We start from the raw sequence: 25,535 nt of genomic DNA, 5'->3' as shown, positions 1-25,535 counted from the left end.
AGAAGTGAAAGTAAAATAGTTGGTTTAATGTGTTCATATAGACATTTTATAGGTAGGTGATAAAGAATAAATTTGTAACATAGAGTATATTTAGGTGTAAAAAGTATACTTTTAATGGTAACATACATAAAAAATATGTAAATGAATATAAATCATTGTATTATAACAAAAATAAAATTTATAAATAACGTACAAGAAATTTAATATAATTTAGTATAAAATAAAGATAGGATGGAGTTTTTCTATAAAATAGAGTTTAAAGACAAATATAGAGGTGGGTTGCACATGCTCTAAATGTCAATATAATTTGGATACCTTATTAATACATGGTCGCGTTGCATGACAATATGACATGAAAGGATAAAGAGAGAAAGAGAAAGAGGTGAAGCAATGGAGAAAAGGGAAGATAAGAGAAGGATAGTGTTAGTTCCAATTCCAGCACAAGGTCATGTTACTCCAATGATGCAACTTGGGAAAGCCCTATACTCGAAGGGATTCTCAATTACAGTTGTTGAGGGACACTCCAATAAAGTAAGATCTTCTTCTCAACATTTTCCTGGCTTTCAGTTTGTCACCGTAAATGAAAGATTACCAGAGCCTTAGAAACTAGGACCAATCGAGTTTCTCATAAAGGTCAACAAACCAGTGAAGCAAACTACGACGAGTACATGTACTTTTGTGGAGCTGCAACTAAGGAGTTCAACCTTCCCAGTGTCTATTCAGCACGCAAAATGCTATAAACTATGCTTCACGTTGTGTACTAAGCAAACTCAATGCCGAGAAGTTCTTGGTCGACATCGAAGGTGCCTAAGACCAGCTTAAAATAACCCATTCTGAAACCACTCGTTCCACTTAACCTATGATGTTTTTTTTTTACTTTGTAGATCCTGAAATACAAGAACAAGTTGTAGAAGATTTGTATCCATTACGATACCATTACGATACAAAGACATACTGACTTCAGGATTGGGGCCTTTAGATCGATTATTCGAGTTCTGTAGGGAAGTGGCCAACAAAAGAACAGCTTCCGCTGCTATCATCAACACCGCGAGCTGTCTAGAGAGCTCGTATTTGTCATGGCTGGAACAAAACATTGGAATTCCGATGTACCCTATGGGTCCTCTTCACATGACAACTTCCCCACCTTCTTGTTTACTTGAAGAGGACACGGGCTGCATTGAGTGGCTGAACCAGCAGAAACCAAGGTCAGTCATATACATAAGCGTGGTAACCGTATTTCAAATGGAAACCAAAGAAGTGTTGGAGATGGCTTGGGGGTTGTGTAATAGCAACCAACTTTTTTATGGGTTATCCGACCAGGTTCCATCCTTGACAATAACATGATAGACTCATTGCCAGATGAAGTCAATAAGATGATCTCCCAAAGAGGATACATAGTGAAACGGGCACCGCAGATAGAAGTACTTGGACACCCTGCAGTGGGAGGTTTCTGGAGCCACTGTGGAGGGAACTCGATACTCGAGAGCATAACAGAAGGAGTTCCAATGATTTGTAAGCCCTTTCATGGTGAGCAGAAGTTGAACGCAATGTATACAGAAAGTGTTTGGAAAATAGGGTTTCAGGTGGAAGGTAGTAAAGTGGATAAAGGAGAGGTTGAGAGAGCTGTGAAGAGGTTGATGGTAGACGATGAAGGGGCCGAGATTCAGGAGAGAGCCCTTGTTCCAAAAGAGAAGCTCAAAGCCTCTGTGAAAAGTGGGGGTACCTCATACAACGCTTTTGATGAGCTTGTCAAATACTTGAAAACACTGTGAAAATGTTGAACTTTTATGTATTATTAGAGACAATTGAATTGTATTGGTCAAGCTTGATTAAAGAATCTCGTACTGGCAGCCAATTAAAGAATCTCGTACTTTTTGTTGCAGACTATCTGTAAAGTGAGCATATGGTGAACCAGTCTGGAAGCCCATTCAAATTGGAGACAGTTGAACTGTAACAAGACACCCAGTCGAGATTGATAAATCTCGGCCCATTCATCCGACTCGAGAGCTTTGTAGAGTTCATCAAACAGCTTCGTATCGTTGCTGTAATAGCCGATGGTTTTTTGAGGAAGCGGCTCTTCACCTTTCGTGTAAAACCTCCGAGGAAATTCTGGTTTTCTCTCATCCATTCTGCAAGATAAGATTAGGTTTGGCGGGGAAATTAAAAAACGAGAGATTGAGAAAGAGGAAGACTAATCCAATTAGTCTATACGTCAAATTTGGAAAAGAAGGCTACTATCAAATTGCAAAAGAAGTCAAACTTCAGTTTGATTGAAGAGGACAACGGTGGCGAAGACGATGCGGCGAAGATGAAGCTGAAGTGGCTGGGTTGAAGAATACAAAGTTCGTCGAGATCTGGTACAAATAAGTTAAACAAAGTAAGTAAACTGACAATCCGAAAGATAAAGATTTAGATTTAACATGAACAAAAAAAAATGGAAAATCAACCGTTAGTGATAAGCGATAGAGATAAGCGGCAGAAATAAGCGGAAGCGAAGAGTTTTCTAGTTCCTTGAGGAAGAATTAGAGATATCTATCCTTTGTAAAAATTAAAATAATTATAATAATCCCGGTTTTATAAAATCAAAACCGTTTTATTAGAAACAGTACCGGAAAATTATAAAGAAATTGTAAAGAAACCGATTAAAACCGGATCTCGCGTATCGTTAAATTAAGCATATAAATATTACCGCCAACTAATGTCAAATCAATTTATACCTTGTAATGATTATGTTGACGACTTCTCTGGCAGACTTCGCCACGGAAAACTGGACCGTCTGCAAATCCATCAAATCAAATTAATTTTTGTACTATTATGCTGAAGACTTATCAAGTAGACTTCTTTCTGGGGAAACTAAAACATACTTTAAACCGCAAAACTATCAAATCAAATTTAATTTTGTACTATTATGCTAAGACATATCAAGTAGACTTCTTTCTGGGGAAACTAAAACGTACTTTAAACTGCAAAACTATCAATTTGTACTATTATGCTGAAGACTTATCAAGTAGACTTCTTTCTGGGGAAACTAAATTGTACTTTAAACTGCAAATCTATCTAATCAACCAAATTAATACAGGGACAAAAGTTGCGTGTGATTATAGAATTCTACACTTACAAGTATAAAGTGATATGATATAGAATCTTTCTAAGAATGAAACAAACGTGAAGTGGTATAGAGAAAGTTTCAATTACCCAACTGTGATCAGTCTCCAATTAAGCGTGGATGATTTATATTGACCGATACAAGACTTTCAATCACCAATTCTCCGTCGTCTAGATGAACTACGTACTATTTTTTTTTAAGAGTAAAGAAATGATTGACTGATAACTTTTTTAGTTGCAGTTTTAAAATAATCAAAAGGCCTCGGGCTGGTTTATATATACGAGACGAAACGGTTACAATGAACAGTTACATAATTAATAACGCAAACCGTCGCGTCGTAAATCATTAACGAGTAGACTTCGTCGACTTACTTCTTAATGGAGAAGTCTACTAAATAGGTCAAATAATGAAGTCAATTATATCATCCAAATATTACAGAAACTGAAGCAAGTTTAACAGATTACAGACATAAATGCGCCATTCAAACAAACGGCCACGATAAAGAGAGGTTCACAAATTTTAATTGAAAGATCTACAAAGCAAAAGAGATTAATACAACATTTAAGATTATACCGGCGATTAAGACATTCTCGACCACCCCGCGTACACGACGAATTGACAGACGTAATTCCTTCATCTGATCTTTCACCTTGTCTAGCTCCTGCTGAACCCATAGCATTTCATCATTTTCCTGGATGGCTGTAATAGAATCCCTTTGGTCAGCAAGTCCACCTCTCATTGCTTGAAGTTCTTGCATAATAGCCTCATCCCACCATTTCATAATATGGTCCTCTCCATCCTATACCGTACCATAGAAATAAATATACCATAAGAATATTATCTATACTCAAATAATTATTATACCAAACGAATAAATCATCATACAATCTAACAACCTCATGGTTATTGCATCCAAAGAAAATCCTTCCAGGATTGTTGGCTGTGGTGGAACATTTCATAGCGGTTTCCCTTCCGCAGAAACATCTGTCAGGAATTCCAACTGTCAGGCCAAGAAAGTTTACTTCGGGTGGACCTTCACTCCATACTTGCAAAGAACTAGAAGATGGCTGAGTGTAGCTGTGTAACCCCATATCTGTGTGCAAAATGAACAAAAAACTATGAGAACATATATATTCTCGAACATAATTAGCTAAAGCGTTACAAAAGCAAATAGCCGACTTCCTATGATGAGAATACATATCTGAGATGTCCTTGAATTTCAAAGACGATAAATGATGAGGATATAATCTGAATTTTTGAGAGCAACATATCGGAATTTTAGAGAGAGAAATTGTGGAGAGAGAGAAAGCACATACAAACTAGGGTTCACCTACAGAAAGAAGTATTTATATGGTTACCGAATCCGGTTAGGTTAAAATCAGGGAATTGGTACGCATTCGGTTAGGTTCAGCTATCGGTTTGGTTAAATTGTCGGTGAGCTTAAAATAATATAATATTAATAGTTGATGGCATTACAAAGTCAACCACCAATAGTCTACAGAGAAGTCTACTTAAGCAAACCCTATATCAAATAATTTTAACCTAATCACCCTTACCTCCCTTAATTTGACTAGTTTATATGTAAATTTATTTTATTACAATGCAGGAAGTCTATGTGGTTATTATTTGGTCAAACGGTTAACCAAATTATTTTTTTTTTATAAATTTTACAATTAAAATTTAACCTATAATTAAGGAGTAGGCTTATTTTTAAGTCTTCCGTTTGACGTCAATTTGAAATCAACTGTAAAAATATCTATTGCAGACTTCCTCGGGTTAAATCTGTCATTTCGGCTTCTGTTTTTTGTTTGGTCGTAAGGGAGTCAACTGTAATTTCACCACCCTTAATGGTTATATTTCTCGAAAAACGAATATGGGATCTAAGATTTCATTCAAATGCAAATAAGGGTACAAAAAATGCAATTGTTCCAATACTTAAATTAGTATACGTGTTGGAAATTCGAGAACCATACGTGTTACTACTTTAAAAGGAAATATATTCTAATTGAGTATACCAACTCTTTGGACTGTGATGAAATAATTGCACCAAATAAGGAGAACCACTTCTGAAGAAATTTTGCTATAAAGTAAAGCCTCATGACATCTTTAATTATTATTTAAAACTCCAAAACAGTACCTAATTTGGCTAAAAACCACCTACTCTAAATATGTCACATTAACGTGTAGAAAGGTTTACAAAGAGTAGTTGCCACACGAGGAAGACTTAACTAATATAATATGGCATATTTGGAAGATTGCAACAACTTTTCAATGCAAATGGGATTTTAAAAATAATTTGGATCAGTTATTTAGATATGTTCCGCATTGAGAGATGACAAGAGAGAAAAAGGGGTAATAAGCAAATAAGCAATGGACCAAAGGGAAGCCAAGAGAAGGATAGTGTTAGTTCCAATTCCAGCACAAGGTCATGTAACTCCAATGCTGCAACTTGGGAAAGCCCTTCAGTCAAAGGGCTTCTCAATTACAGTTGTTGAGGGACACTTCAATCAAGTAAGGTCTTCTTCTCAACACTTCCCTGGCTTTCATTTTGTAACCATTAAAGAAAGCTTATCAGAATCTGAACTCCAAAGACTCGGAGGAATCGAGTTTATGATAAACCTCAACAAAACCAGTGAGGCAAGCTTCAAGGACTGTATCGCTCAGTTGCTTCTGCAACAAGGCAGTGATATTGCTTGTATCATCTACGACGAGTTCATGTATTTCTGTGGAGCTGCAGCTAAGGAGTTTAACCTTCCCAGTGTCATCTTCAGCACTGAAAGTGCTACAAATTACGTTTCACGCTATGTACTAAGTAAACTCAATGCTGACAAGTTTTCGGTTGACATGGAAGGTGCTCAAAACAATATTAATAACACATCCGAAAACTATTCGTTTCAGTTAAACTTAGTATTTTTTTTTTACTTTGTAGATCCTGAAATGCAAGAACAAGTGGTAGAAGATCTTTATCCATTACGATACAAAGACCTACCGACTTCAGGATTGGGGCCACTAGAAGACCTTTTTGAGCTCTGTAGGGAAGTATCCAACAAAAGAACAGCTTGCGCTGCTATCATCAACACCGTGAGCTGTCTAGAGAGCTCATCTCTGTCATGGCTAGAACAAGAAATTGAAATTCCGATGTACCCTATAGGTCCTCTTCACATGACAGCTTCTCCACCTTCTAGTTTGCTTGAAGAGGACAGGAGCTGCATTGAATGGTTGAACAAGCAGAAACCGAAGTCAGTGATATACGTAAGCGTGGGAACGGTAGTTCAAATGGAAACCAAGGAAGTGCTGGAGATGGCTTGGGGGTTGTGTAATAGCAACCATCCTTTTTTATGGGTCATCCGACCAGGTTCGATCCCTGGCTTCAATGGGATAAAGTCATTTCCACAAGAAGTCAGTAAGATGGTCTCAGATAGAGGATACATTGTGAAGCGGGCACCGCAAATAGAAGTACTTGAACATCCTGCGGTGGGAGGCTTCTGGAGCCACTGTGGATGGAACTCAATTCTCGAGAGCATAGCAGAAGGAGTTCCAATGATTTGTAGGCCTTTTCATGGCGAGCAGATGTTGAATGCTATGTATATAGAAAGTGTTTGGAGAATAGGGTTTCAGGTGGAAGGTAGTAAAGTGGATAGAGGAGAGGTTGAGAGAGCTGTGAAGAGGTTGATGGTGGAGGAAGAAGGAGCTGGGATGGAGGAGAGAGCCCTTGTTTTAAAAGAGAAGCTCAAAGCCTCCGTGAAAAGTGGGGGTACCTCATACAACGCTTTGGATGAGCTTGTCAAGTCCTTGAAGACAATGTGAATTTGTTCAACTTCATGTATTATTTGAGATAATTAAATTGTATTGATCAAGCTTCATCTTGCAACATTTACAAAGTGCGTGCTTTATATTTTTGTATGAAAAAAAAAAAACAAATCAATACGAGTATAAAATGCGACTAATAAGTGTCATGGCTACGTTGAAAGGTAGTCTAAAATCTATGCAAACAATGTCATGGCTATCTATAATGTTGTATCACTATGTTTTAACCTTTTCTCAGAACAAAAAGGACAACAGCATGAGCTTGTTCCCGAGTTTCATCCCCTTAGTTACAAAGCATTTCCAGTTTCACGATTTGTATTATTATAAAGCACAATCGAATACAGTTGACAAAAGGACAGCTTCCACTGTGATAATCAATACAGCAAGCTGTCTAGAGAGCTTCATCTCTGTATTTTTTGCAGCAACAGCTAGCACTACAGGAAATGAAGGTATTCGTAGTGTCCAAAAACCGCTATCTAAAGCTACTATAGCGTTGGTGTAAACGCTGTATCTCCGTCCGTTATAATAGGTCTGACACTTTACATAGCGTTTATTCCTTTGGCTATGGTATCTTTTTAATACATAGCGGTTTTGTATATGCAATCGTTAAGTTTACAATAGCGGCTGTTGTTTGCTATATATAAAGTTAATTATTCTATTATGAATTACAATAGCAGTTAATATATGGGTATAGATAGCGTTTTCTTACGTATAGTTTTATATAGATAGCATTCGTATGAAACTATAAAATACATATAATTTTGTATAGATAGCGTTTTTTTACGTATAGTTATATAGATAGTGTTCTTGTAGAATTCTAAATACGTAAATTTTATATGTATTTTTGTACTATTAAATTATACATTTTATAAAAATGATGTATTGTACAAAGGAGTCTTTTTATAATCAATTTTTTACAAAAAAATAAAATAAGAAAATTTGTTTGTTTACAATAAATAAAATAAAGAAAATACAAAAAAAAATTGTTTCTTTACTACTTCCTAATTATTGGCCCTCATCACTTGTTTTAGGCCATAAAAAAGCTTCCATACAAAACGTGAGCCTCTTTAGCAAATTTGTAAACCAGAGCCTCTACACCTTTCCACTTCCATTATAGTTTTCCTCCACTTGTAAACGAAGTCAACCCAGAAACAATCTATACACAAAACCATGAATTAAGGGTATTATTAGCAAACAATTGTGCAGCAATAGGCAAAATCATAAATTCAATACAAAATTACTCTGAAATTTGTGGCTAGCTGAAGCAATAGGCAAAATCATAAATTCAACAAATCTGGATTCCAAATAGAATCAAGCTCAAACTAATCTGGATTCCAAAAAAGAATCAAGCTCAAACTATTCCAAATGAGAAGCATATAACTCTATCGAGAAGAGAAAGGTGAGAAAGCGTAAACACAACCGAGAGACCAAAACACAACAAAACTGCGAGTGGGGTTTACTGTCAAACAAATAAACAAGTGTTAGATTCAGTTGAACAAAACTCTTATAAACAATTTTCTGTCAATTTTTGGTTATAAGAACCCATGTAAATTATAGTACCTTCGACAGACCATTCTTCGTCTTCGTCTTCTTCTTTGGTTCTCTCAGATTCGAGTCGGAGATGGCAATGAATTTTATGTTTGAAGAAGTTGGATGCGAGAATTTTTTTCTGAATCAGCCAAGAATTAATTTTGTTCTGAATTTTGTTCTCAGTCGATGTCGAGGAGATGAAAGGATGAAGAGAATGTAGAGGCGATGAACGGATGAGATTTCATTAAACAAGATTTCATCAAAGCCTTTGGTTGGGCGATGAAAGGATGAGATTTCGCCATGTCATGAATCCAAGTATTACTTATTGATTGGATTGAGTAAATTGATCATGTATTAGATCCGATGAATGGCTGAGATCTCGCCACATCAGCAATCCGAGTGAAACATTATGAATGGCTTATTTTGTTTATAGGCATAAAAATGTGTTTTTACTATTTATATAATTTTTTTAAAATATATATTGACGAATTAATATGTTTATGAGTTATTTACATGATTAGATATTTTTTTCGCAATTTTAAAAAAATATTTTGCAACATTTTTAGAAATTTGAAGGTAACACATATGATTGCCTTAGAATACATGTACACTAATCTTCTTATTGTGTAAATCATATTGTTGAAACACATTAATGATGTTATAACTAATAAAATGATAGAATTCATTTATGTTATAATAGTATACTTTATATCATTAATATTAGCTACTATTTAAAAACACTAAACCCTAAATCCTAAAACTAAATCCTAAACCCTAAACCCCAAACCCTAAACCCTAAATTATTTTTACAAATGAATTTTATTTATGTTATTATTTGTTATAATTAATATTATTACTATTTCAAACAAATATAATCCAAAAACCTAATCCATACATTTCATACCCTAAACTCTATACCCTAAACTCTTTAAAATTATAACTTTGTTATTATTTTGTAATTATTAATATTATAATTATCTATTTATATATTTTTGAGATATTTGGTTATATTTGTTTTTATCTCCTATTTTTTTAACTTTTCTTTTACAAAATTCGAAAATCATTTAAAAATTTTAAAAATCTTTAAAATCATTTAACTTGAAACCTATAGTACATGCCTAAAAATAATTAATTCAATTTTCCAATTAAAATGTTTTAAGTATTAAAACAGTATTGCCAAGATACAACATATAATTAGTAACATGAGAAAACAAAGTCAAGTACATGTAATAAAAGAAAACACAAAGTGTTCGACACTTAAAACAACAAATTGTTCGACATAAAGGAAAAAAACTTAGTACTTAAGAAGTTTCAGAGATAGACTATCTTGTCATTAGGCCAAGCAACAGTTGTGCCTTGTGCATCTGCGATGAATTGCACTTCTGAATTTGGCCTCCACACTTTAGCATTATCAATCATTGAAAAATCAACCCAGACCTTGCAAGCATTTGGTCCTAAGGGTCTGTTATGGACTGTCTCTGCAGGATCAGTTGAACACACTCGGCCCTCTGCAACTGTTTTTTCAGAATTTTTGCAATCCAACAGGAAGCACTTCTTGTTTCTCCCTTTGCTGGAACCAGAGTTTGAACTTGCATTCTACCACATCAATAACACAATCATAACACAATCATCAGAAAGTCATCTTTAAAATGAAATACACATCATAGCAACATCAATACTTACCCCAGACGAGCTTCTCACTGAAGGCACCTCGGCATTCTGACTGATGCGTTTTATCTTAGTAAGTGGCCATTGGATTTCTCTATACTGTGCATCAGCCATCACATGGAGTTCAGATGTTGGTCTCCACAGATAAGACGCATCCCTCAGAACAAGATCAATCTTCACAATGCAAGCATTCTTACCAATAGGAATGTTGTTTATCATTTGTTTCGGATCAGTAGAACACAAAACACCCTCAGCAATACATTCACCATCATCAGAATTCCAATCAAAAAGTTTGCATCTTTGAAGTGACTCAGCTGATATGGTATCCTAATAGTGATTCAAATATATTAGAAACTAAAATTTTGATTCTAAGTTGTGATAAGAAATTAAATAAACTATGAAGATTACCTTGGAACCAGAAGTTATGTTTGGACTTGTTGAGATGTCTTCATCCAAAATCACCTTATCACCTTGCCAGGGAATTTTGAGTCCCACAACTTCCCCAAGTGTGATAATGTTTTGTGTAGGCCTCCACAATTGTGAGCCTGTGTGTATTACAGATTTTACAATAACAGCTGCAACATTAGGACCAAGTGGAATGCGACCAATCTTGTATAGTGGATCGAAAGAGCAGAATTCTCCTTCACCGACAACGATATCTTCATCTGCAATCCAATCTAGCAGCTGACACCTAACTCCTCCACTAACATGACTTACACCAGATTGAGCTCCCACATTATCAGATTTTTTCTAACAATAAGATATGGAACTGTTAGTTAAATGCGATGTCTTCTAATAGCCTCATATATAGAAACTAGTATACTTACTGTTTTTCCAGCTAAGACATTGACCATATTCCTCAAGTCTTGAACTTCGCTACGCAATTCAGCTTGTGTTGCTTCAAGTTTCTGTACATGTGTGTCTCTAGCCTGGAGGAGAGCTAGTTTGGTAGCAGTAATCCCTCTGTACAGACCTCTAATTCTTCCAGGTTTATCTCTTCCCAACACTTGATTGACAGCATATTCTCTTATGTTATCATTGGCTGTGGACTCCATTTGACTATCGATTGTTTTTATTTGTTCCTGATACACATATATATCAACCAATATAATTATGCCAAACCTGTTGGAATTAAAAATTTAAACTAAAATTTGATAGCTACTTACAATAGTCTCAGCAAATTCAGGCTTCACAGGTCTTCCATCCTTATGAGTGTGTCCTTCTATCCATATCTTACTTCTAGTAACCTTAGAAGGGTCTGAACTCTTCTTTTTCTACAAGAGGTCCTAAAATATGAGTAACATGACTTATGCTTCTTATATAACTAAAGAGAAACAGAATTACCATCTCTTGTCCCAGACGAAACAGTCCTTTGCGGCTAGTCGTGTGTGGAATCTGAGACTTTCTCATCTTCCTGTATTTTTCACTTTTCTCCTGCAAAATTAATCCAACGATATCCACATGAATATATTTACTATGCATAGAAAATACATGTATCAAAGACATAGAAAATACATGTATCAAGATTGCACCTTAATTAGTTAAAACCAAAATGAAGCTAAGTAACGGGAAACTTAAGCACTAAAGTATAGAAAACAAAGTCAGACCTTTTCTTTTATCCACTGTGCAAACCTTTCTGTATGCAATTTCCATAGTAGAGTTTCATTTCTTTCACACCGGAAATCACTAGCTTGCAATTCTTCTAAATGCATCCTGTTTATAAAGATTCAGCTCTACAGTTTCATGTATATAAATTGCATAAAGATATAAGTTATAAACAGAATTTTACTTACTCAACATAGGGCTCCATAAGTGATGTGTTCATTAACACATACAAATGGGCTATATCTCGCTCTTTGTCTGAAAGTCTTACTTCAGTAGCCTTCTGCAGTGGCCGACCCTCAAGGAGAATATCATCAGCCTCCACATCTTCATTTCGTTTTACAGCTTCTTCCACCAGTGCAGAATTCTTTAGAAAATCTAAGAAGAAGGCTATGCATTCCCCAGCCAAATAGCCCTCAGCCATACATGCTTCTGGCCTTGCATAATTTTTCACATATCCCTTAAGTGTCTTCATATACCTACAACTCAATCACATAACATAATGTTACTAATCTAGTTGTATCAAAACAGACAAAATCAAAGAAAATAGTACTTCTCAAATGGATACATCCAACAAAAGTGTACCAGTCCACCTAAACGCGCCTCTCTTGCTAGATGTAGCGGAAGATGGAACATAATGTCAAATAGTGATGGAGGAAAGAAACGCTCCATTTGGCACATTGTCTCCACAATATCAGTCTCCAATGATGTTAGCATCTCTGTGTCTAATGTACGCTGGCATAATAGCTTGAAGAAGTTGCATAGTCGAGTCACAGCAATCCTAGGCCCTTTTGGCAGCAAGCCTCTCAAAGCCACAGGAAGCAGATTTTGCATTAGCACATGATGATCATGCGATTTGAGATTACCAATAGCAGGAGGATTCACTGTCACACAATTTGTGATATTCGCACAATATCCATCAGGTCCTCTGAACTTAGATAACCTAAGGCAAAATCTTCTTTTCTCTTCTTTTGACATCCAATAAGCTGCAGGAGGCAAGTAAGTTTTCTTTCCCCGTGATTCTGTATGCAAGTGTCTTTGTATTCCCATATCTTCCAAGTCTTTTCTTGCCTTCAATCCATCTTTAGATTTAGTATTTTGCATCAGAGTGGACAACATAGTGTCAAGACACATTCTTCTCCACATGCATGACATCAATGTTGTGACGCACCGGCAAATCCTAAAACATTGTAAATAAGATTTTCAGCATTTACTCAAAATTATTTCTTAAACAAATATAAATCGGTACTAACCTTCCAGTAAGGTAAACTGAATAATATGGACCTTTTCTTCCACCTCCATTGATCACTATCTTCATCATTCTCTTCCTCTTCAATAACCTCACCTCCGCACAAGGCAGACCTTTTCCGCTTACCCTTCTTATCCAAAGGTTTTCCAAAATTATTTCTGAAATCTTTCAGTATCTCAGCAATCTCTTCCCCTGTTTGAATTCTATTTGCTGTCCCATTCTCAACAGTGTTGTCAAACCATAATTTTTTGCGCCTATACGGATGTCCAACCCTGAGTCGTTTCCTATTGCGCATATACACATATTTGCTACTAAACTTCAACCACCTACTTGGTGTGTCCTTTCCACAAACGTTACAGGCTTGTTTCCCCTTAACTTTACATCCAGACAATGTCCCCAATGCTGGATAGTCACTGATACTCCACAACAACATAGCCCTTAGTGTAAATTTCTCTTCTAAAAATGAGTCATAAACCTCAATACCTCCATTCCATAAATCAATCAAATCTTCTATCAGCGGTGCTAAATAAACATCGATGTTGTTGCTTGGTGCAGTTGGACATGTTCTCGGACTTCATACACATTGTTGGAGGCATGTTATAGTTCACTAATAAGACTGGCCATACACTATATTTGGTGTTCTGCATCGCAAAGGGGTTAACTCCATCTGTAGAAAGACCAAGTCGAAGGTTTCTTGGTTCTGCAGCAAACTCTGGCCACTTATAATTCACACGTGACCAGGTAATAGAGTCCACCGGATGTCGCATTACACCATCTTCACTACCATTGTTGGAATGCCAACGCAAGTCCTCAGCCTTTCTTTTTGATCTAAACATCCTCTTCAATCTGTCTTTGATAGGAAAATACCGAAGGACCTTTGCAGGAATGCCTTTCTTTTCCTCACCACTATGTTTATCCATTTCCCATCTTGATGCAGTACATCTAGGGCAGCTTTCCATCTGAGCATACTGTTTCCGATACAGTATACAGTCGTTCTTGCATGCGTGTATGACATCATAACCAAACCCAAAAACCTTCAAGAACTTTTTCATCTCAGCAGTGGGCTTTGGAAGCGCATTATCTTCTGGCAACATGTCTTTAATTGTCGTCAATAGCTGATCAAAGAAGTTCTCTGACATCCCACTCTTCACTTTGATGTTGTAAAGAACCGTTATTGCAGAAACCTTGTTATACTTGTGACACGTTGAGTATAGTGCAGTTTCAGCATCCTCTAACTTTTCCCTAAACTCTGCTTTTTCTGTAGTATACGCCTCAGATGGATGTTCATCACCAACTTCAGACTCAAAATAAGCTGTCCTTATCAAGTCATAAGCCTCTTCCTCTGAAGTTAGAACATCTCCAGATGTGCTCTTTCTCCTGTCCCCATGATTAAACCAACATGTATTCCTCTTGTACTTCAAATCCATACCTCTCATCACAAGATGATCCACTACAGTATCTAGCAGCTGATGGCAAACATTCCGACAATCGACACATGGACAGAGAATCTCTGCAGGATTACCAATACTACTTGATGCTCCATACACAAAATTCTTTGCTCCAATCTCATACTTAAGGCTATTCCTAAGATAATAATTTAAGAAAAAAACCAAAGTTCAGAATCACTATAAATGAAACCATCTATGAAAATAACAGAGAGGTGCATACCTTGGAAGCCAAGCCCATGTCTTGTCCATATTAGACCAATACGACCCAATCTCCACCACCAATTTATACATACATTATCATAATAACTTTAATGATCAAACACTCACATCAGACACAAAATGTATAACAAAAAGGTAGAGAAATAATATCTTACACAATTCAAAGAACAAGGTAGGAACGAACAAAAATTTTGAAGATTATGAATCAAGAATCTGCAAACAAAAAAACGACATGGATTATCAGAATCATTACAACACAACTAATCTTTAATTGAACAGCTACAAAGCCGTAAATAACTTGTAGTTATTGTACTGAACAGCTACAAAGCCGCAACTACAGATCCGCAAATCCAACTACAATTCACAATTACAAGTCAACAAAATATAATCAGTAACTGGTAATGACCAGAGAGCAGCAGGAAAAATGGAAATAAACGTAGAAAACTAGAGACACAAGAATTGATTTTTATGTTCTTTACATGTATAAACTTTTCTGAATCTATGCATCACACAAACAAGACAGTAAATAAGAACTTATATAAACCCGATTCTCTAGCATTATTTACTAGAGTCTTTGACCTCTCAACAACAATCAGACAAAACTGAGTCAATTCCAATTCTGTTTATACAAAAGATTATACTCACAAAAGCTAGGAAACCAAATTAGCTTCATACAGAATCAAAACACAGACAAAAATTATGCAAAAACACAGATTGAAAGTCGAACACCAAACTCACATAAGAAGAGATCGATTCCAATCATACAAACATCAATCCAAAACCCAATTACTTCAGAAACAACTGAAACAGACCAAACCCAACACAAATAAAAACTAAATCGTTTAGAAAAACGAAAACCCATACATATTGTTTACCTTATGTATCAAATTCGGCGATCGATATGAGAGGGATTAGACTGAGCGGGATCGATAGTGGAAGAATCAAGCTAATTGGGATCTATGGTGTTTCAGATTTCGATCTATGGAATCAAGCTAATTGGGATCTATGGGATCAAGAGAGACGAGAGAATAGAGACGAGATCGACAAAAGAAAAACCTAATTAGAAAACCTTTTGTTTTCTTTTTTTTACTCATGTTTTTTTTTTGTCTTTTTCTTCCAATTTTCGAGCCAATGTAAAATTTGGTTCCCGGGTTAACCTACAATAACGTTTTAAGTTTACCTATGCTATAATAGAACCAATACTAAGCGCCACTCTGAAATAATTTTTCGCGCTCCACCTACCATAGTGTTTACCTTTTGAAAAACGCTATCAATAGTTTCTCTATACTCAGTTGTAGCGTAAAAATCAAAAACGCTATAATGTTATGCTATTAATACCCTTAATTCCTGTAGTGTAGAAATTCATGTGTATCCTATAGGAACCTACAAGTCCTTGAAGAGAAACAAGAGCTTATTGAAATGGTTGAACAAACAAAGGAAAAACTGAGAGCCTGTGTTAAAAGTGGAGGTTCTTCACACAACTCGCTAGAGGAGTTTGTACACTTCATGAGAAGTCTGTGAAGACGGTTGTCTCTACTTTAAGTCCATGATTCCATCTTCTTGAGATACCTGTTCACTACGGAAACAGAATATATTTATCTTTACATTTTTACATTATAAGAAAAGATCAAATTTAAGTAATATGATAGCACAAGACATCATCAGAAGTAAGTACCTGTTGTGATGACAAAAAAAATAATTATATGAAGATGAACTCTTAGTAGATATGAAAACTAACTAATAAGATGTTAACCACTGCAAATTACCTTCATATTACTAGATTTCAAGCTATGCTTCGAAAGTCATAGCTTAACGTATATTGTAATAACATATATTGTAATAACATAATAACGTATAGATAGGGAGAGAGTAAGCAAATAATGGTAGTGATTTCTAGCGGTCGTAAGAAGATGTTGCTCTCATGTCCACAGCGCCTTTCAATCGTACCTACCGTAATCCATTGCACCAATAATATACGTATAAACAACTCTTTGGACTTTGATCAATAATTGCACCAAGATTGGAGAACAACTATTGAGGATATTTTGTTATATTTGGAGAACATTAATCCCAAAACAGAACCTACCTTAGGTGGCAAAAACCACCAACTCTTACTGACTTACTGTATGTACAGAACAAAGCAAACCAAAAAGAACAAAAGAACTGTTGTAAACAGAAGTTTTAGGGAAATAGTTCTCTCTGTTATTCATCTGTTGTATAGGATACAACATATATATAGTATACAATATTAGGGTTTAGGGTTCATATTAATGGGCCGATAATGGGTATCCACCTTATACAATATATCTATAACACTCCCCCTTGGATGACCATTATATAAATGTAGTTCCAAATGCGCATGTGAGATGCTGACTCGTTAAAAACCTTACCAGGAAAACCCAGTGGGAAAAACCATGGTTAAGGGAAAAAGAGTGCAGCACGCTTTTACTCCCCCTCTTGAGTACATCACTTGAAATCTTTGAGATGACCGAACCAGTATGATGAAGTAGCTTCGTGAAAGTAGTGGTTGGAAACATCTTGGTAAATGGTTCGTCAAATCTTCACTTGAACGAATCTGTTATAAACGTATATCGCCATTCTTCTATTGGTTATAGGTCTCGCAAGTGACTCATCTTTATCATTACTTTTGTCTCTCACGATCTTCATTAATGTATGTCAAAGACTTTGAAGATGATAGTCTTTCACCATTAAAATCATAATATTCCTTATAAGGTGTTTATCTTTCGCGTGTTCTTTGTTGTCTCATTAAAAAGCTTTCAAGGAAAAACACATTGGGATAAAAATCATAATAAGGGGAAAAGAGTACAACCACGCTTATGATCATATTTCTCCCCCTGAAAGCATCATCTTCAGGTTATGCATTATGATCATATATATCATCTTTTCTGAACTGTTATAAACAGCGCTTTCAGGTACAAACTCATATGATCATCATATATTCTACTGGGTCATTGAACTTCAAGTCATTTGAACCCCTTTCATATAGAATATCTATTTGAACTTTAAGCCTAAATATTATTTTACATACAATCTTCCAAACAATCATCTTATAAATAGGAGTTATTCATAATCACATTGTAAAACTTTCTCTTTCTACTCTTCTTCTTAGTATGGTAATACAAACCATTTTTCTATGTAAGACGATGTAAGCATCTTGAGATAACATCTCTTTCATCAGATGTCAAATCTGTAACTCAAGAAATTTCATGAATGATCTTATACAATCTGATTTCTCCATCTTTCAAGAGTGTCATTTTATCTTTTAACATATTTGCACTTGTTCTTGTACCTTTCTTTTAACAAGAACCACTTGTAAGTGCTGAAGAGATAAGAGACACATATAATTTTTTCTTTTAACGATGTTCAGCAAAGGCCTACGTCCTCAAACTTTCTTGAAAACACTTCTTGAACACCATTACAGTTAGTGTTCAATCTCGGATTTACACAACTCTAAGATCTTCTCTTAGCTTGTTCCCGATCTATTTTCAACACACTATGAGATCCATAAGATCAACAACAATGATTTACATCCAGGATTCTCACCTAGAGATAAACTCTCACCATTTTCTCTACAAAGTTGTCAAAAGTCTACAAAACTTTTTCTCGCTTTTACAACGTTCTCGAGGGCTATAAAATATTGCTTCTAGCAATATAATCACTTTAAGATATAGACTGAATCAAGTCTTGCTCTTATTGTCTGAAACGACCGACCTTTTTTTTTATAAATAATAAATATTATATATATATAAATAAACTACAACTAGTGGTCCCATATCCACTAGCCACCTAACCACATTCATAATCAACAGCGGAATAACAAACCAATAAATATCCAATAATCCAATAACCAATAAAATAATAACCATTATTAATTCCAATCACAAACTAATGATCCAAACAGCATAAATCAAATAACCAGCAATCCTAAACAATGCTCTAGGACTCAACTCTAGCAACCTAACAGAAGCCAGACAACCAAGCGAACCACTAGAACATCCTCCTCTTCATCGCCTTGATTCCACGATCACACTTTGACTTTACCTGCACCACAAAAACAAATTGAGATGCATGAGTATTTGATAAACACTCAGTGAGGCAATCCTCCCATCTACTGGGCTATAAACACAAGCAACAATGATTCCAATGTTCCAAAACAAACAACAAACAAACAAACAAACAAACAAACCAGGAAACCAAACATCGACTCGCTGGAAGGGAGGTGTCGACCGACACCAGCCTAGTGTCGACCGACACTGGCATTGGTGTTGACCGACACTACCTCACAGTGTCGACCGACACCTAGTGGTGTCGATCGACACTCCTTCTGTAACTGCGATCCGCGTGAAGTCGAGAGTCGAATCTCACTCCCAAATCTCCTCCAAATTGTCCAATACTCGAAACCCAAGCCTTATACATCCGTAGGAACCTGTATCAACCAATCCCAGCAAGAAATACACACAAACAAGCAACAAACAAGCAAGAACAAGAGAATCAAAGGCTTAGATTAGCCATGGTCATGCACTCACCTCTTTGCAAGAAGATTCAAACCAAGAGCAACGAATCCAACCCTCCTAGCAAGCCTCTAGATCCTTCCTAGCTCCAAATCCCACAAGAATAGCTAAGAAAACTCACAAATCTCTCCCAAAATCGAAATCTCCTTCTTCTCTCTGTTTCTTTGTCAAAAACGGCCAAAAGGGGAGAGAAAGGTCGAGTTCCCCTTTTAAAACCCGATTTTAGGGTTTCCTAAACCAACCACGCAAACCGGATGATTAAAATCGAACCGACCAAACCGGGTACAACTAGTGTCGATCAACACCTCCTGTGGTGTCGATCGACACCCTCACCAAAATACCAAAAAATGGTTTGCGGGTGTTATAATTCTCCCCCACCATTCTAGATTCGTCCTCAAATCTCGAACAACCATCAGCCAAGGACTCCCGTGCAACCGTCTCCACGGCCCACACTCCTCCGACCGATCTACAGAAGGTCACCTCTAGGCGATAAACTCACTCTCCAGGCGTCATTTGCTCTCGACTTTTTGGACTTTCCTTTACTCATAGGCCAAAACCTTGAGTTCTTATTGGCTCCTCATCAGACCTAAGTCTGCATGCTAAATGTTAGCTCCTCATCGGGCCTAAACCCGCATGCCATAATATTTAAGGAAAAAATCCAAACTCGTCTCTCGGGTCGTCACCCTACAGCGCGCCTCCGGACCGTCGTCCGAAGCCGATATACCAACCATACTCCCAAGCCAAAAAGTCTCTGAATATGGCAGTACTAGGAGAACCAAAGTCCCCCAAGAGTCGCGAGCAAACGATTCTGAACATGTCTGAGTTCTATCCCTATCCAGGTTTCCTTCCCGTGGCTCGCGTAAAACATCTCAATGTCCTACCATCCACATATCCCCTCGCTGGAATACCTCATGACCATACAAGGATCATTTACATGCCACAAGGGCCGCCATCAAGGCCAAACAAAATGTCCTAAAGAGGACCGCCACCAAGGGCAAACAAAATGTCCTAAAGAGTACCGCCACCAAGGCCAAACAAATGTCCTAAAGAGGACCACCACCAAGGCCAAACAAATGTCCTAAAGAGGACCGCCACCAACGCCAAACAAATGTCCTAAAGAGGACCGCCACTAAGGCCACTCGTCCCGAATTACCGTCACAAAGACCATCTGTCCCGAAGGACCGTCACAAAGACACTCTGGCTAAACAGCCCGCCACAAAGGCCATGCAATTGGCTAAACAGCCCGCCACAAAGGCCACACACGGCTAAACAGCCCGCCACAAAGGCCACACACGGCTAAACAGCCTGCCACAAAGGCCACACAATGTCTAAAAAGACCGCCACACACGGGCACACTGACTCGAAAGTCCGCCACTAAGGCCACACACAAGCCCCTCCAAGGCTCTCCACCGCTAAAATGGACAAATTCTAACTCCCGTAAAACTTCCCATATTTAGCACTTTCCATTTTTGGAAACTTTCCACTTTTGGAAACTTCTATTTCAGGAACATTTTCCTCCAAACCCTGCCTCACGGAAACTTTGTACCCCGAACACCACCTCACCAGGTAATAACCCGTGCTATTGCACGGCGTAAAATTTTTGTTTCAGATATTACATTTGTAAATATATTTATTTAGTATAACATTTATAGGAGGGCGAAGGCTTTTCAGAAAAAGTTTGATTTAGGGAGAGGGGCTTCAAGTTCTTATACCAACTTATAATTGTTTGAATTCATCAAGTTAATGAAAGTTTAAAATATTATTTATTTCACCATATTTTAGATTGACATGATGGTGGATCTGAATCGAATGAGGACCAAATTAGTGATGAGTTAGATTTTTATCAAAATCTTGAAGTTGAACAATCAAATCAGATAAAAACCACAATAAAACTAAAATTTCATAAACTAAATTATTTAGATAAAATTGTTAACATGGTCAAACTCGTCCGCTAAACCATCCCGCAACGGGTTTAAATATTTTTAGCCGCAAAATGTCTTTGCATCTATTCCGCTTGAATTCGTGAAATCCACGGTAATCCACATGCATTTGAATAAATCATTTTTTCTAATATATAAAATATATTTAAAGCTTAAACTTAATTTATATTAATAAATTTATGTGATAAAGTTTTTAAGAATAACACATTTTTTTTTGTTTGTTAAAAACACAATGGCATATAGCTGTAAATAATAAATAAAAATGGAGCTAAATTAACTAATGTGTTTCAGCTATTGGTATAATATTATTACTTTTTTCATTTTTATTGGACTGGAGTTTCTAAATTTTAAGATTTCTGTAAAAACACTATAACAACATATTTATATATAATGTTTAACTACATAGTTATCCAAATTAAAATATATATTCATGTCATTTCAATTGGTGATGATACATTTTTTTGGGCAAATATATGTACTGTTTTTAGCAAAAGAATAAATGTTGAGCTAGTTTCAAATGATATTCGATTCTTTCACCATTAGAGCTTTATAAAATTATTGAACGTAAAACTATTTATATTTCTGAAGATGTGATTTTAAATACTTTTAAATATCTCATAATTTGTAGGAGATAATATTTATCAATTTTTGGATAATATTTACCAATTTTGGAATTTATAGGAGCAAAATATTGTGTATATAAATAAAATGAATAGCAGTGGCAGTTTTATGGAATTTTATAGAATAGTAAGGGCAAATAATTAATTGGGGATAGAGCTCTCTGGCAACGACACATCAGTTTTTTTTAGAGAATGCTTCTCTTTTAACAAACAAAAATTTTGCACTTTTCACTTCTCTTCTTCCACATATTTTTGAATGGTTTCAAATCAGCAACGTTGTTGAAAGAAGCCATGAGAAAATAATAGGTAGAATGTTTTGAAACTTTGAATAAGTTTGATGGTGAACTGATGGAAATGATGATGATAGGAAGGTCGTATATATAGTACTTTTGTAATTTCAGTAAGGGTTTTCGTATTAAATTTTTGAAAATACAATTCCCACTGATTAAGTTTTGTCATGGATCACAAAATCTTGGTTTAGGTAAATGATTTCGGAGTTTAAGATGCAATTAGTTTGCTTGTTGTGAGGCTCTTAATAAGTAGTTCCTTTCTTGAAAAAAATTTAGGCAAAATTTCTCGTATAACAGATATTATTGCGTTTTGGTGTATATTTGATTTTATTATGTGCTGATTTTTTTGGAAAGACTATGAATTCATTTAGAGGACTCGCACTTATTTAGGAGTCGTAAATGAAATCTTAATTGATATCTTAATATTAATATACAATTGATCGACGTGATAATTATGTAGTTTTTTGAAAGGGATTTATGTAGGTGTTAATTAGGTAACGAATATTCTTTTTCTGATTGATTGATTATTCACATATATTTTAGGCAAAATTTTCCTTAAATATCAAACAGTCTATGAGTTAAAATTAGATAATATATATCTTATTTTTTATTTTAATATTTTTTAATTATAGAATTAGTGTTTATTTTGATGAAAGTATGTAATGCATAACTATTGATTTACTAAATCATAAAAATAGATGTATTTTCGTTTTTGAACAGTCGATGAGTTCAAATAAGATAATATATATCGTCTCTCTTTTTAATATTTGTAATTAAAGAATTATTGTTAATTTACATGAAAGTATGAAATGCATAACAGTTAATTTACAAAATCATTAAAATAGATATTTCTCCGTCTTAGAACTAATTAGTATACATTAGTTCCGGAGATTACTGTGATAGGGTGAATTTACATGCATAACAGCAAGGGGGTTTAGGCTATTACGTCTGAACCATGATGAGTAATGATTCACGTAAAGCTTGGCGAAAAAAGGCATTTGATTATTGAAGATGAATTTTTTTTTTGCTCTGGCTATAACGCTGAAAGAATGTATTTATAGGTGAGGATAGGCATGGATGGGTAGGGTTTTCGTTTATAGACTTTTTTTAAAAAAAATTGCCAATAAATACAATGGCACAAAGATGTAATTAATTAGAAAAATTGAGGAGACTTTGCTAAATGGTGCACTGAGCTCTATAATGCTGACACATCAGCTTTTTCACCAAAATGTTTCTCCTTTAATATATAGGGGATCTTGTTACTGAGTCGCACAACCAACCACCCCAAGCGACCGAGTAACAAGAGAGATGGGCTGGAATACTCCATTCCGCTCCAGCCACGGATTACAGATGGAACCAGGCTAGACAAGCTCAAGTCGCGGCTTGCTTCTGATACCACTTCTTGAACCTTGCTTTCATCTTTGCCTCAGGCTCCCAAGTCTGCTCCTCAACACCATCACAGTCCCACATGACTCTCATCAAAGGAATCTTCTTCTTTCGAAGTTCCTTGATCCTCTTCTCGAGAACCCTCACTGGTCTCGCCTCCAATGTCATGTTAGGCTGAAGATCCTCGGGAATATTAGCCAACACCTGCTCACCCTCACGGAGACACTTCCGCAACATAGACACATGGAAAACCTTATGGAATGCACGCATCACCTCAGGTAACTCCAGTCTATATGCCACTGGTCCAACCCGCTCAATCACTCTGAATGGACCCATATACCTCGGATTCAACTTAGTCTCACACAATGACCTGTTTGGACCCGCACATGGCCATCTTGAGGTACACTCTGTCTCCTACCTGAAACTCAAGATCTCTCCTCCTCCTATCAGCATAACTCCTCTGCCTATCCTGAGCCTCCTTCATGTTCAGCTTGAGAACCCGAATCTTCTCAGAGGTCTCCTGAACAAAACTAGCACCAAACATGCTCCTCTGCCCCACCTGAGTCCAGCATAATAGTGTACGACATGGTCTCCCATACAAAGCCTCATAAGGAGCCATCTTACTACTCGCCTGGTAACTGTTGTTGTAAGCCAACTCTACCAGATTCAGGTGATCTGCCCAATGGCCACCCCAATCCAACACACACATCCTCAGCAAATCCTCCAGCGTCTGGATCGTCCTCTCAGACTGTCCATCTGTCTGGGGATGATAAGCTGTACTCATATGCACCTTAGTGCCCATCTCTGCCTGAAATCCCTTCCAGAACACCGAAGTGAACTTAGAATCCCTGTCATACACAATGCTCGCTGGCACCCCATGCAATCTGACTATCTCCCTCACATACTTCTTAGCCAAGACCGCTGCTCCATCAGTCTTCTTAATGGCCAGAAAATGTGCTGACTTAGTCAACCGGTCCACAATGACCCAAATAGCATCAAAAGTCCGTGACACTGGCAATCCTACCAAAAAATCCATGGTGATCATATCCCACTTCCACTCAAGAATGGGTAAACTCTTCAGTAAACCGCCAGGAACCTGATGCTCAGCCTTCACTAGCTGACACACATCGCACCTCAAAACCCAACTAGCCACATCCTTCTTCATCCCCACCCAATGATAATACCTCTTGAGGTCACGGTACATCTTAGTCACTCCTGGATGAATAGATAATTTGCTCGCATGAGCCTCTCTCAGAATCTCCTGCCTCAACTCCTCATCCTTGGGCACACAAACCCGACCGTGCACCAAGATAGTACCATTATCTGAGACCTGATACTCTGAATCCACATCCTTAGAGGCATTCACTAGCCCCAAATCCTTCTCCTGAGCCAACCGCACCCTACTCAGAAGATCTGCTCTATCAACTGCTTCCAAACCCAACGGTTTCTGTGAAACAACACACAAACTTAAAGCACTGATCTCTCCAACCAGAGACTCCAACTCCTGCTCCTAAGCCGAAGCTACCCTCTTCCTTACCAGGGTGATAGGCTATCTCCAAATCATAATCTGCCACAAGCTCCATCCACCGCCTCTGCCTCAAATTCAACTCAGGCTGAGTGAATATATACTTCAGGCTCTTATGATCTGTAAACACATGTACCTTTGCACCATAAAGATAAGATCTCCAAATCTTCAGGGCAAAAACTACAGCACCCATCTCTAAATCATGAGTAGGATAGTTGCCTTCATGCACCCGCAACTGCCGTGAAGCATAGACAATCACCTTCCCATGCTTCATCAGAACACACCCCAAACCAACTCTAGATGCATCTATATAAACCACATAGGGTTCTCCCTGCTCAGGCAAAGCCAACATTGGCGCAGTAGTCAACATCTCCTTCAGGCTTGCAAAGCCTTCCTCACACTCCTCTGACCAAACAAAAGGAACATCCTTCCCTGTCAACTTAGTCATAGGACGTGCTCTGCTCGCAAACCCTGCACAAATCTCCTGTAGTATCCTGCCAACCCAAGGAAACTCCTCATCTCTGTGGCATTCTGCGGTCTAGGCCAATCTATGATAGCCTGAATCTTTTCTGGATCTACAGAAACCCCCTCCGCAGAAACAATGTACCCAGAA

General features: G+C 36.9%; 4 protein-coding genes and 2 pseudogenes across 4 annotated transcripts; 2 read left to right on the top strand and 4 right to left on the bottom strand.

Moving 5' to 3' along the window:
• Positions 1-390: 390 nt before the first annotated feature.
• On the top strand, positions 391-1,772 carry LOC147938561 (UDP-glycosyltransferase 76E6 pseudogene; annotated as a pseudogene).
• A 3,613-nt stretch (positions 1,773-5,385) lies between these two features.
• On the top strand, positions 5,386-7,053 carry LOC104711123 (UDP-glycosyltransferase 76E6-like). The gene is made up of 2 exons (XM_010427807.2): positions 5,386-5,957; positions 6,036-7,053. Exons 1-2 carry the CDS (start codon positions 5,477-5,479, stop codon positions 6,911-6,913), a joined length of 1,359 nt encoding a protein of 452 aa, XP_010426109.1. The 5' UTR covers positions 5,386-5,476; the 3' UTR covers positions 6,914-7,053.
• Positions 7,054-9,754: 2,701 nt separating this feature from the next.
• Positions 9,755-10,427, bottom strand: LOC147938560 (uncharacterized). Its single transcript, XM_087464655.1, has 2 exons — positions 10,127-10,427; positions 9,755-10,039 (listed from the first exon to the last, which is right to left on the bottom strand). The coding sequence occupies exons 1-2, from the start codon at positions 10,328-10,330 to the stop codon at positions 9,755-9,757; spliced, it is 489 nt and encodes a 162-aa protein (XP_087320781.1). The 5' UTR covers positions 10,331-10,427.
• Positions 10,428-10,465: 38 nt separating this feature from the next.
• On the bottom strand, positions 10,466-11,521 carry LOC147938559 (uncharacterized). Its single transcript, XM_087465675.1, has 4 exons — positions 11,456-11,521; positions 11,278-11,385; positions 10,957-11,193; positions 10,466-10,861 (listed from the first exon to the last, which is right to left on the bottom strand). The coding sequence occupies exons 1-4, from the start codon at positions 11,519-11,521 to the stop codon at positions 10,466-10,468; spliced, it is 807 nt and encodes a 268-aa protein (XP_087321801.1).
• Positions 11,522-11,712: 191 nt separating this feature from the next.
• Positions 11,713-12,192, bottom strand: LOC147938558 (uncharacterized). Its single transcript, XM_087464157.1, has 2 exons — positions 11,905-12,192; positions 11,713-11,824 (listed from the first exon to the last, which is right to left on the bottom strand). The coding sequence occupies exons 1-2, from the start codon at positions 12,186-12,188 to the stop codon at positions 11,713-11,715; spliced, it is 396 nt and encodes a 131-aa protein (XP_087320283.1). The 5' UTR covers positions 12,189-12,192.
• Positions 12,193-12,250: 58 nt separating this feature from the next.
• LOC147938557 (uncharacterized) lies at positions 12,251-14,659 on the bottom strand (annotated as a pseudogene).
• Positions 14,660-25,535: the final 10,876 nt, after the last annotated feature.

The sequence above is a fragment of the Camelina sativa genome, chromosome 9, assembly GCF_030686135.1.
Source record: "Camelina sativa cultivar CO46 ecotype springtype chromosome 9, ASM3068613v1".
Taxonomy (NCBI): Eukaryota; Viridiplantae; Streptophyta; class Magnoliopsida; order Brassicales; family Brassicaceae; genus Camelina; species Camelina sativa.
This window is presented reverse-complemented; position numbering and strand designations above follow the sequence as displayed.